Source organism: Perca fluviatilis, chromosome 22 (assembly GCF_010015445.1).
Source record: "Perca fluviatilis chromosome 22, GENO_Pfluv_1.0, whole genome shotgun sequence".
Taxonomy (NCBI): domain Eukaryota; kingdom Metazoa; phylum Chordata; class Actinopteri; order Perciformes; family Percidae; genus Perca; species Perca fluviatilis.
The window spans coordinates 20,055,508-20,067,830 of record NC_053133.1 but is presented as its reverse complement, the minus strand read 5'-3'; the positions used below and the strand labels follow the sequence as shown (position 1 = coordinate 20,067,830).

The following is a 12,323-nucleotide window of genomic DNA, read 5'->3' as shown; positions in this document are numbered from 1 at the left end:
GGGGAAATCCAAAGTTCATTCGTATTGCCAAGAGTAAAGGGAAATGGATATCATGACAAATAGTCACATAGCTGACCACACTCTGAAAACAAAAAATTGAAATTCCCTGTAATACCACCTGCATCACCTAAAGCCAAACAAAGTTTAATGTAAAAAAAATAGGGATTGAATAAAGTGACAAAATAAGTCTAAGTTTACAAAGTCAGTGATGACGTGGTTTAGTGTGTTTAAGTGTTTAAATCAGTTTTCTGGCTGTGTTTCCTGTAGTGTGTCTTACTTTTGTGGGGCTGTTTTGTGAAGCCCCTCTAAAAGACATGCGTGAGGTGCTATCTCACAGTTTCACATCCTGGCCTGATGTTACTTTTAGCATACTGTATCGTGAACACTCGATGCAGAGCGTGTGGGCCATCAGCTCTTCAGATTTCTACCAAATGCTGGTTGCGTTTCTCAGTTTTGATCACAGTGAAGTAGGAGGAAACGGCTGTGTCATGATTAGATGAGTGTTTTCCTTCTGGGAACAAGCTGTTTAAGAAAGTAGCAGACTGAGAAGTTTTTAATCTTTGCAAAGACACGGAGGTTTGTTGGGAATTACCATAAACAAATGAATACTTTATGGCTTATTCTGACTCTTATTTATGCTTTGCAATGATGCATATTGTTATGTTTGTATCAGACAAATGAACAAATATACAATGCTCTTAGCTTCAATCATTGACTTTGTATGCTTTTATCGTCACTTCTGGATGACAAAGATTCTTGGACAGGTAAACCTGCACAGTAACTGTGCTGAATCACCTCAGTTTTACTACACAAAATGGATTTGACTAAGCACTTATCATCTCACAGTCACGTATGAATAATACAGAATAATGAATAATGAATATGAATAATACAGAAGCCTTTATTACAATCCTCTGCTACAAAGAGTCACAATGGCAAGGTCAGAAAACACAGATAAGACAGAAAAAGGCGCCACATTTGCATCAGATTAACCATTCTACGACTGCTTATATTCTGTATAACTTTAATTCTTAAATGTATCCAGATTTTGAAATATATGATAATTTCATGTGGAGCTTCCGTCATGCTGTTATAAATAAGTCAGATTCATGTAACATATGACCTGACAGCTCTCTTAGTGCTGGGTTAGTGAAAAGTTTGGGGCCTAAAATGGTGAGAAAATGTTGAGAATCCATGAATTAGTCACCTGTATGGGATGATGCAAGCAGTCTGGTTTCACTTCACAACAGGTTGCAGTGCATGATGACAAATGGGGGAAAACGTTAGTCTGTCTAATTAGTCAAGCGTATTGTATGTTTCATCTTCAACTGTAACGGAATCTAAATTAAAAGGCATTATAATAAAAATAAAGTCTAATGATGCAGCCGCAGTGATTCACCTATTACAACTTACACCTCAAATCACTATCCTGAGAAAAACAGTCAAATAAGAAGCACATTTGAATCATAGGTCATTAAGATTAATAGTGCAGTGTAAAATAGAAAATGCAGTGGTGATGCATTGTTATAGTTTTGATCTAAAATTAATTGCATATTGGATCAAAAGTGAGCATTTTTTTGACATGATTTGCATATGATGTCTCTGAGGTGAATATGCTGACTCAAACCTGAAACAGTAAGACCAACACTCACAAATGTTCACATTGTACAGTGCTAATTTGAGATAGTTGTTAAATGATGTTAATAATGTCGATAATGATGACACATTTCCAGTTGCATCGTCACCACAAACAACAGACCACACAACTCTTTCAGCAGTTTTAATCATATCCTTATCATACTTACCTAGCTCTGCATCATAAGCACTAAAATGACACAGAAGTCAGCTTGAGTGTTACGTCATTTGCTGAACTCAAAGTATACTGAATGTTGTAGATATGCTATCTCTTAACAAGATTTAAAACTAAACACATTGAGCAATAATTCTCCGAAGGGACTTACAAAAAGGTGGCACAGATCAAGATTAACAGATAGCAGAGGCACATTTTAGCATCTGATATTGATGATGTGACCTGTTTATCTCAAGCTGTGCCACCTTTTTGTAAGTGGCATATTATAGAGTGATAAGCCCCTGGTAGCTGAGAACTCACATGACCATTTACAACATTTATTACTGCCTCCAGACTGTCGTGGGCCTGTCATGTCACAACCCACATAGAAATAGTCAAGGCCTGCTGCTCAGGAGGTAGAGCTGAGGAACCAAAGGGTGAGTCACAGAGATGGAAGCAGACACAAAAGATCTGTTGTGGAAAAACAAACCACAAATATTCTATCTATTTGTGCTTTGCAGTTCATCCTTGACTCTTTTGTTGAAAGAGCAGTTGAAGAAACAATCTCAACAAGAAGAAAAAGCATTTTATTAATCCCAATCACATTTTTTACACCCTGTTGTTGTCACATTACACACAGAGGCCTGCAATAAAATGGTGGGCTCAATAGACAATTACACAACAGTGTTAAATGGTTAAACATAGACTGATGAGGCTTTTTTACCTGTGCAATTGTTGCACAGATAAAAAAGCCTCATCAAGTCCATTGTATAGATAAATGTATCTAAAGTCTGTCTGTGTGTCTGTCTGTGAATTCAACATTTCATTTGTAAAGGGAAGAAAGTATTGGTGGTCTCACTTCAAGTAAATAAGTAAACATACTGTTTACTGTGTAGTCTGTCTCTACTTCTTTCTAAAGCTGTGTGATATTGATATTGAGAGAAATATTCAAATCCCAAAAGACAGCAGCCTTTAGACCACAGAATGGGCATTTGTAATAAAGGACCACGAGATTTAAAGCTATCTGTTGTTCCTCTGAAATTCCCACCATCATTGTTTTTAAACAGCACTATGGACATCACCTTAAAATCAGAAACATGTGTTATTTCTCGCACGCAAATGTCTGATTGGTGATTCTGGAGAAGAACCAAACAACAGAAGCTCTTTGTCTTGCTAGTGAAACTGAGAAAACCCCTTTGATGCCTTGTATGTAAGCAGGAAGCTACTGTAAATGGGTACATCACTCTCTCTGACATGTATTAACAGTTGCCCCATATTGTGGGAAAGTACTGTGACTGTCGCTGCTGTCAGCAGTGCGAGAGATTGAGTTTGGTATCAAGAGACACTATTCACCACTTCCTGTGTATACCTGCTCACTGTGATTTATTTCATGCACTGATAGACAACAGTTCGTCATTTGCATCCTATCTGAAATTATCAGCAGTTTTCCCATGACGGTTTCTCTTCAGCTGCTACTAATAGAAAAAGAAGCACACACACAAAAGTAAATTCACACGTATGATTAGGCAACATACATGTTTTTTCCTGATCTTTATTTTGGTATAGGAAAACACAAATGGATGTGGAATTATATTTCTTTTCATACATGTATCACCTTTTATCTCTCGTGTTTTGACAGCAGAACAAAAAGGGTTTAAAGAATTGTTTTTAGTGTTGTATGACTTCCACATGTGCTTTCTCATTAGTCCCCTCCCCGGTTTTACACCACGCATACAACTCAGGCACATGATGCAAAAACAACACAGGTGTAAGTCAGGACAGACTGTGGCTTGGAGAGTTTCACTGAAAACAAGGGGGGGTTAACGGGTGACTGGCTGGTGACCACTTTGTTTCTCAATCCACTTCAAGGCAAAAACAAATGAGGTCTTTCTCGAGACTCTTGAAACAGATGAGGAAGCAGATGAAGTAATTAAATGTGTTGAATTCAAGAAGAAAATTATCACACAACCACATTATGTAAGCGCAGGAGGATGTCTTTCACAATCATTTGTGTGACTCTCTGGCTTCCTCATGTAGTTTTTTGGTCTTATTTTATTAAATTGTTCAATCATCTCTTTGATTCAGCATTAAGTAATATAGTAGATACCATCATAATAGCCCTGCTTACTGTAGTGGGCATTCATGCAGCCTATCTGATAGCCCAGGACATCTGTTTTGGCACATACTGTATACAATTTACCACAAGGGCCCCGCTTTCACCTGGTATTAAAATCCGATCTGAGTGATCGGTTCCAGGGGATTGCATGTAACCCCCTTTTTCTTTATTTTTGCATACACATTAGTAAATGTATATACTAATAAAGGGAAAAAAATGCCATATCTTACCTTGAATTTGTTAAAACTTTCTCCCTCTATGTTGCTGAAGTCACTGTTTATAAACCACTGCACACTGTCTGCATCCACCTTTATCATACCGATTGAGGTATCAGGGGCATCCTGGAGGCTCAGTGAATAAAGCTATCCTCATTCCCAATGTGGAGTGGACAAATCACCCACTCCTTCTTCCTTTTGTCTCGTCTTTCTCCTAAGATCTCTAGAGCCCGTCAGGAGGAAATGACAAATATGTTTGGAAAAAAAAAAGAGACTGGAGAATTTATACATACGTACATACTGGCCTGTAAAACCACACTGTGGTTAATACACAAAGCAACACTGCAAAAAAACAGCTCACCATAATCTTCTTCTGAGTCCTCATCCTCTTAAAACTTTGCATATGTTGTAAACAGTAATTGCACAAATTGAGGCCACATTTTGCCACTGAGATCAATCATATATTCCCATCATGGTTTATCAGGAGAGGCATATATTTAATAATCTGTGCATTATTGCAGTCTGGCGCCCCCTTGTTGAACCAGTCAGTTTCAGACACAGTGATGTTTATTCAGTCATTAATCTATCATAATGTATTCATTCATTCTGCCTCCTTATTGTTTTTATCAGTGTCACAGCACCCTAAAGCCTATCCCAGCATGCAGTGGGCCAGAGGAGGGAGAATCTGGACATGTTTCCAGTCCTTCACGGGGCATATTACACCCTGATATTTTCACAAGGCTCGAACAACATGCAGAAAAAAAAGAAATTATTACGATTATGACCGCCTACAAGGAATTAACTAACTAAAAATGAGCCACATATTTACTTTTCAACAGCTTTTATTTCCCCATACTTTGCACAATACAAACAAATGCACATCTAGTGTATTATAGGGTAGATGTCTCATACTCTACAAGAGCATTACTTCATGAACATCATGTATATATTCATTTAGTTTTTTTCTCTTACACTCCATCACCCACATCAATACGAAAAGTACACAGTTAAAGATTCCAGACAAAAATATTCTATGCCCTTTGTGTAGGGAAGTAGGGAAATCATTCTAGATCACTATCCACATCATTCAATATGCAGTAGCAGAAAAAATAAATTCAGCCATTTTGGTATATTTTCGATGATCAGACTTTCACAGAATGTCAGATCATTGGAAATATTTTTGTGTGAAATGCTATTAAATCTTTAGGTAAAAAATTAAAGCAGGATTGACCTCAGAAGGCCGGGAAACATTACTCTGAAGCTGTTCACTATTAATAAACAAACTGGCTTGGGATCTGCTTGGGTCTAACTCAGATCAGCTGCTAAAATTAAGACTGATAAAAATATCAATAATCATTTACCTAATGCTAGAAAGCTAAATATCACCTGTAACCATCCAATAGATAAGACTCTAACGCTTCAGGCAGACAGTGCGAATCTGTCCAATTCAGCAAATGGACAAGGCCTCTTCAAACAGGGACATGCTAATAATTGCATAGAGCACTGAGGGAAGTCTGCTAGCTACTGTAAGTGAGCTCCAAAACTGAGACGTAGAAAAAAAGCACAGCTGAAGAAGGCTATCATTTGTCACTACGTGTTTCGTGTGATCAGTTGTGTGTACTGCCGACATCCCCGCTCACACTCTTCACTAAAGACAATAACTTCTGAAGATGCCAGATAAAGCATGAATAAACAATTCCTTGCAGAAGCGCTTGTTTCTGTCTCTCTTGTCTTACAGCAGTGGAACTGATGGTTTCTTGTCCAAACCACAGTCATACATTTTGGTCCTGTCCTACCCTCTGGACACCTGTTAAACCAGCCGTCTTGGGTAGCACTCATTCATTGGGCTCATATCTGAAACAGACAAGCAACAACAGTGTTACAAACCAAAAATTAGACAAACATCTTTGTAAGAAAGCCAATTTTACAAGTAAAAGAAAACAAAAGTGATTCAACTTGGAAGGGCAATACAATGGTTTTTGCTTGTTTTACAGTACTGTCGTAATATTTTTTTCATAACCTATCATGGTTTTTTAGACAGCCATTCGTCTTTACGAATCGCACATTCGGGTGGGATCTGATGACAATTGCATTGTCTTACACTTCGTAATGAAAGCTCACCTCTGCAATCGCTTTCTAATTTCTTTGATCTGCTCATTTTTCTTGGTCAGGATCTCCTTCATGTTGCGGTAGGCCGCAGTTTGCTGGAACTTCTTGTCCAACTCCTGCACACCACACGCATACACAAACAGATAAAAACAACTGCACAGAAGCTAAATGCACCCATCTCAGCCGTCTCAATAACTGGGGCTGCGTTGCAAGTTTATCTGCTACAAAGATATTTGATTAACACTTGACATTGCTGGTGACGGTCAGATGCAGGTAAACACCACAGTGGCGTACCTTCTCTGCCAACGACAGCTGCTCTTGCACTCGCAGAAGCTCATGTTTGGCAGAGATCAGGTTCTCCTGCAGATCCTTCTGAGAGGCAGATTTGGCACTAAGAGACCTTTCATAGTCCTCCCTCAGAGCTGCCACTGTGTCCTCCAGACTGCTGAGCTCCTGGAATTGAGCAGCCAGCTTGAACGGAAATAAAACAACATACAAGTTCAGATGAAATAAATGCCAATCATCGCTATTACTACGGAATCTAAAGCCTATTACTATACACAGTGACAGACAACAGCAACACTTTGGTCAGCTGGATACATACCATTCGAGGTCCAAGTTGGCAGATAAAACCAAATGACAGCAAATGTTCAGATGCAACAAAATAAAAAGTTAATAAAACAAAAGTGGTAAAATGGAAAGCCAACTCAACATGTCACAAAAGAAAGTGCAAGATTTGCTAGCCCAAGTCCAAACAGTACCTGCTGTTCACCTTGCACCTTCTGAAGGTCTTTCAGAGCTCTTTCTGCCTTGGTTCTCTCATCCAGTGCACTCATTGCCTAAGAAAATGAATCAAAGCACAGAGTTAACAACGTAAACTACTGAATGTGTTATAAGAAAACTGTGTGTTTAAAATGAAAAAAGTATAACTAATTGTTAGACCTGGGATTCTAAAGTCCGCAGCCTGGACTTCAGTTTATCATTTTCCTCCTGTAGTCTCGCTATCTCCTGGAGAAATATTTAAGATTGGTGTGAAGTAGTGTATAAATACATGAGGGCACAACTTTCTATAATTTATCTGTATATGTAATTCATGCACAATTTTTTTTTTTACCTTGTTAAGAAGTTCAGCCACCCCACCTTCATTCAGTGGTGCTAGTAGCTTGGGCTTGCTTGTTTCCTGGTTTATCTGGGAATAAAGTAAACACTTTTAGACAGTTGTTATTTCTTGATCTAAAACATGTTGGCGATACTGTACCATCCTATTACTGTACGAGATGTAACGGAAAAAATAAAAACATCTGGTTTGCTTTTCTTAGAAATGTGAAGGTGACGAGTTTCTGCTTTTTAGGAAAGGTGCGAGAGTATACACATGAGAGTATTGTTTCAAAGTTGATTTCTTTGTCTTTAACCATGTGTGATTGAACCACAGGTCAACCTCAGTGTGACTTCTAAACTGCACGGCTAAGTGTGAGGAGCAGGCGGCCTGACATATACAACGACTTAAAAGTGTGCAGGAACGTTGCACTGCTCTCTAGCTACTGAATTCCATGTGGGTGTAAATATCCTTTGAAGCCGATGATTAATAATGATTAATGACAGCAATACTGATTCTGTTTGAATCTCTACATGTGATAGAGCGGCACATTACACTCACCTTAGCGGTTTTAAAGTCAGTCTTCTCAAATTCAGCCACTTGTTCTAACAGCTCCCTATACGGGTAGAGAAGAGCAAAGAATTGGATGGTGGAATAGTAAATAACATGACAGAGAAAGGAATACAAAAGGCTTGAAATATTATCAAATATGATGTATACATTTTAAGAATAAATGGAACCCTTGTCTATAAAATAAGAAATATCTAATCTAAACCTGTTGTCATGCATTGTACAATTTCCGCACACAGCTGTCAGCTTGCTACCACAATGGTTGTTGTTTTTTTGACACTACAATACTCTACTATTTGGTGGTTATGTATCTTTGGAAAGGAAAATGAACACCCTTGTTCTTGATGGCAGTTTAGCACTTAGGCTATAAGACAATGCTTGTGGCGAATGAAACTGTTCTCTGAAAAGCTTAAATGTGGTTTTTAAAACGCAGCTGAACACACGTAGACCGTGACATGGGGCGTATTCCTTGCTTTAGACAGCGTATCAGTCACGTAGGGCTGAGCCCTGTAAAACACATTACAAACAAAAGAACTTTTCCAAAACATGCTCAGTGCTTTAACAAGGTGAAAGGTTACAGAGGTCAGAAGTTGGTTGAAGTTTACCTGAATATCACAAAAGTACATTCAAACGTGGGTACATGCACTGTGGAGCTTAACAATGATAATGAGTTCATAACGTGTTAAGAACAGTCAGCCGCAGAAGTTTTCTTGCTGCAAATGACCCTTTGCTGCAACACTAAAGATCAGATTATATAATGTATAGGCAGTGAACATGGAAAAGCCTTGCTTCCTCAATCTCACTTGCCAAAAGAGGAACAGGATGACGTTTGCTTTGAGCTTTAGTTTGACATTCAAATTTGTACACCAAAATCCAATATTTTGAGCAACTGCCATTGATATTCTTTAATTTCAGAACAGATTCCTCTTATTTGCGACACTGTGCATTATTGGTAATCTAAATATTTAACAACCTATATGCTCTAAGACCTGACTTTATTTGTACCAAAAAGCCTTAATACATCCTTTGCCAAAATGTCAAAAGTGCAAAGTACAGTGCAACAGTTCAGATGTAATTTATCTTCATTACTGGTATCACATGTACATGCCTGCATTGCTCAGGCTTGTTATATGAATTAAAGACACTAAGGTACTCTTGGCATCCTTGCTTAGTAACAACAGCAAGAATAGCCTTTTAGGTTATTTTGCTCTACTGTTTAAACTTTTTATCCCACGTGGCCACAAACTTTGTGCGACTTCACCACTTCAAAAGTATGCACTTATAAAACATGAGTTGCTAATAATATATATATATATATATTCACTTTATTTAAAGAAACAGTAGAACATTTCATTTTTAAACTATTGTTAATGTGTAACAATACGTATATGCACATTTAATATTGCCAAATGTAAGGATTAAAGAGTTAGTTAAAAAAAAAATAGTGGTAACAAGCAATGCAAAAAGTTTTACTTTTAGTTAGAAAAGCTTTAAGCTCAGAGACTTCTGCAATTGGAATTGTTGAAAGGCTACAACACACCAAAGGTTTATTTGAACAATTTGATTCAGGGTTGTAGTTCTTTAATGCTTTCATCAACATTCACAGCTCTACTCACCTCTGTTGCATTGGACTGGTGACAGAAGTCTCAAAATATGATAATAATTATAATAATTTTTTTTGTAATTTGGGTGAACTGACCTTAAAATGTAGTAAGAAAATGGCAGAAGTTGTGGTTTTCAGGCTAAACTGCAAAAAGGAAACCATTGTAATTCACATAGTGTATGCAAGCATGCAGCTGGGAAATGACCTTTTTGCCTGGCATAGACTGTAACATGCACACGATCTAAACCTAAACAGTACTAAGGAGGAAGTGGTTCAAAGTGGAGGAGTTTTTTTTTTCTCATGAACATGAAGGTGTATTGTATGTTTAGAGGCCTAGGTCATGTCTTACTTTGGTGTGGCACTCTGTTTGACCTTAAACTGTCACATCATTTTAAATCACTTTAATTTGACGTTTGTAGAGATTTTATAAGATTTTGTGAGATTGTTTTAGATTTTTGGTGCATACAAGATCCATTTCTTGTACACAAAGGTATAAACAAGATATACATTTGTGCTCAATAAATAATAAATATTATCTTTTAGGATTAGGAGGCGTTGTATAAATTCTGAATGAGAACATGATGTACTCTTGTATGAGCAAATCTGACTGTGTAACCTTTCGTCAAATGTTTGCTGGGTGTTTTTAGTCTATTATCTAAGCCTGAATGTGCTTCCTTCCTCAATGCTCACCTGTTCTCCAGCTCTGAGATATCACTCTGCAGTCGAAGGTAAAACTTCTCAGCCTGGGAGAAGAGCTGCCTGAGCAGCAGCACATTGGTGTGGGCTGTGTTGATCAGCTCCATCTCCACCTCCCCACGCACCACCGCCTGCAGCCCGTCCAGCATCTCCTTCACTTCGTCAACTGTGAAGGTTTCCTCCACCAGCCTTCACAGGGGAACATACATGCACGCAGGCATTAACATTACAGTTATATCTGAACTGAAGAACACTTTGTTGTTGTATTATACATTTGTTATATAGTTGAATTTCCATACAAACAATGATACCAAAAACTTAAGTAAGATCAGTCACCTGCTATCTTTGAGTTCTTCAAAGCATGAGTCAATAGTCTTCAGTCTCAGGACCATCTTTGAACGTGCAAATCGCATGTAATTGATGACTTCATTCTGATGGTGTTCATTAAACCCAAATTCAGCCTACATGGAGACAAAAAGAGAAAAACTAGTACAGAGACTGTCACCAAAGATGAAAGATGGACAGAGAGAAAGAGAGAAGCTGTAATGGAAACCACAACTAGCTTATAAGCTAACCTGAAGAAGATTTCCCCCTGCTAGCTAATACGTGACGGCCTATTCACATGAGCTTGCACATACAACGTGCTATCTATGGGGATGCTTGCTAGCTGTCTACCCGTCTTAGAATAAAACAGAGCGAGAAGATTAGTAAAAGCAAACAGTTGGCCTGGCTACTCATAAACAGCAAATGGTCGCAGCTACTTACCATGGTGGCTGTGCAGCTAACGTTAACGTTACTAAGTTAGCTAGCTTGTAGACTGATATGATCCAAAAGAAAAATGGGTGGCCTCTAATTTTAAGCCACGTAGCGAACTGACTAGAAGCTAATGGTAATATGCTGGATTCGAGTGTTCTAGTAAACTATATTAGACATATATTTCAACTCGGTGAAGGGGTTAACGGGGGTTATATCATAGCTATAAGATTATCTGGCAGATTGGCTAGCTTAGCTATCCAGCTAGTGTTTGCCTTCAGAATGCCTTGGTAACGGAGAATAGCGTCATTGCCTTGGTTACTAGAGGTGCGTTCAGCTGCGCTACGTACAACGTGTAACCAAAAGTGATATGGTTTAGGACTACTAAAATATAAGATATCTTAATGCAACTACATTGTCGTAATCGCCAAATTGCATATACATACATATAGACACTTTATTGTAATTAAATACGTTAATAAATAGTTTACAATGCAAATATTTATTTATTTTTTCTTTATTTACTTGAATTTATTTAAGTAAATATTTATTAAATTGAATATCCTGCCATATATAGTACATGGATGGCAACTTTGCATTTAGCAATATCAAATCCATAGGTTCCGTAAATGTCCGCCAACATGTTTTCTGACGAAAATGTTTGTCCAAAAATATCAACAGTTCGTCACTCTGAAAGGGGTAATTCTTAAAAAGGTGCATTTATATTTTTTATCAAAACATGATGACCACCAGGTCCGACTATTTGGTCATTCATTGCTATGGGCTATATCAAGGATCTTACAGGTTATTGGTACAAGAAGGTTAAGATAATTTAACTTAAATGTACAAGATGAATATTATGTCAACAAACTGGGCCTGTTTGTCAATGTAAAGTATTAAGCAGTAGATGGCAGTATTGAGCTAGAATTGTGAGAGGTCCTGAGAAGATTTAGGCCTTTGCTCCTCATCAGCAGTTCACACTGAGATAATCTACACTCCCACGTATGCCTTTTTCTGTGACACTTAAGTGTATATCACATGCCCTAGTGTGAATTAATAGTTTCATAATAAATCTTCAGATTGGGATCTCAACATCTCAAGCTACTGGTCAAAACAAGATTACATTTGACACTGACTGGCCCAATTTTGACTGCATCTCTCAGTCACATTAAACCACTGCCAGTCTGTTTTGAAGTATACTGTTTTTCTTTTGTATCTTCAAACATTTTCCACATCCATATCTCTCTAAATTCCTGATTGCAGATAATGCAGTTTGGTAAAGTAGTTTAGGCATATGGCAGTGTTTATATTTGCATATTTACAACACAATTACCCAGCTATTAGTATTCTGTTAATGCATGTTTCTATTGATTAAC

At 37.8% G+C, this 12,323-nt stretch overlaps 1 protein-coding gene across 2 annotated transcripts; it reads right to left on the bottom strand.

The window, feature by feature from the left end:
• Nucleotides 1-4,944: 4,944 nt before the first annotated feature.
• Nucleotides 4,945-11,263, bottom strand: lztfl1 (leucine zipper transcription factor-like 1). 2 transcript variants are annotated; one of them, XM_039790866.1, is made up of 10 exons: nucleotides 10,960-11,263; nucleotides 10,531-10,655; nucleotides 10,189-10,383; nucleotides 7,887-7,941; nucleotides 7,344-7,418; nucleotides 7,172-7,237; nucleotides 6,991-7,068; nucleotides 6,524-6,700; nucleotides 6,242-6,345; nucleotides 4,945-5,974 (listed from the first exon to the last, which is right to left on the bottom strand). In XM_039790866.1, the coding sequence occupies exons 1-10, from the start codon at nucleotides 10,960-10,962 to the stop codon at nucleotides 5,956-5,958; spliced, it is 897 nt and encodes a 298-aa protein (XP_039646800.1). In that variant the 5' UTR covers nucleotides 10,963-11,263; the 3' UTR covers nucleotides 4,945-5,955. The 2 variants fall into 2 exon arrangements, with proteins under 2 accessions (XP_039646800.1, XP_039646801.1); XM_039790867.1 differs by having other exon boundaries at nucleotides 6,524-6,682.
• Between the last annotated feature and the right edge of the window lie 1,060 nt (nucleotides 11,264-12,323).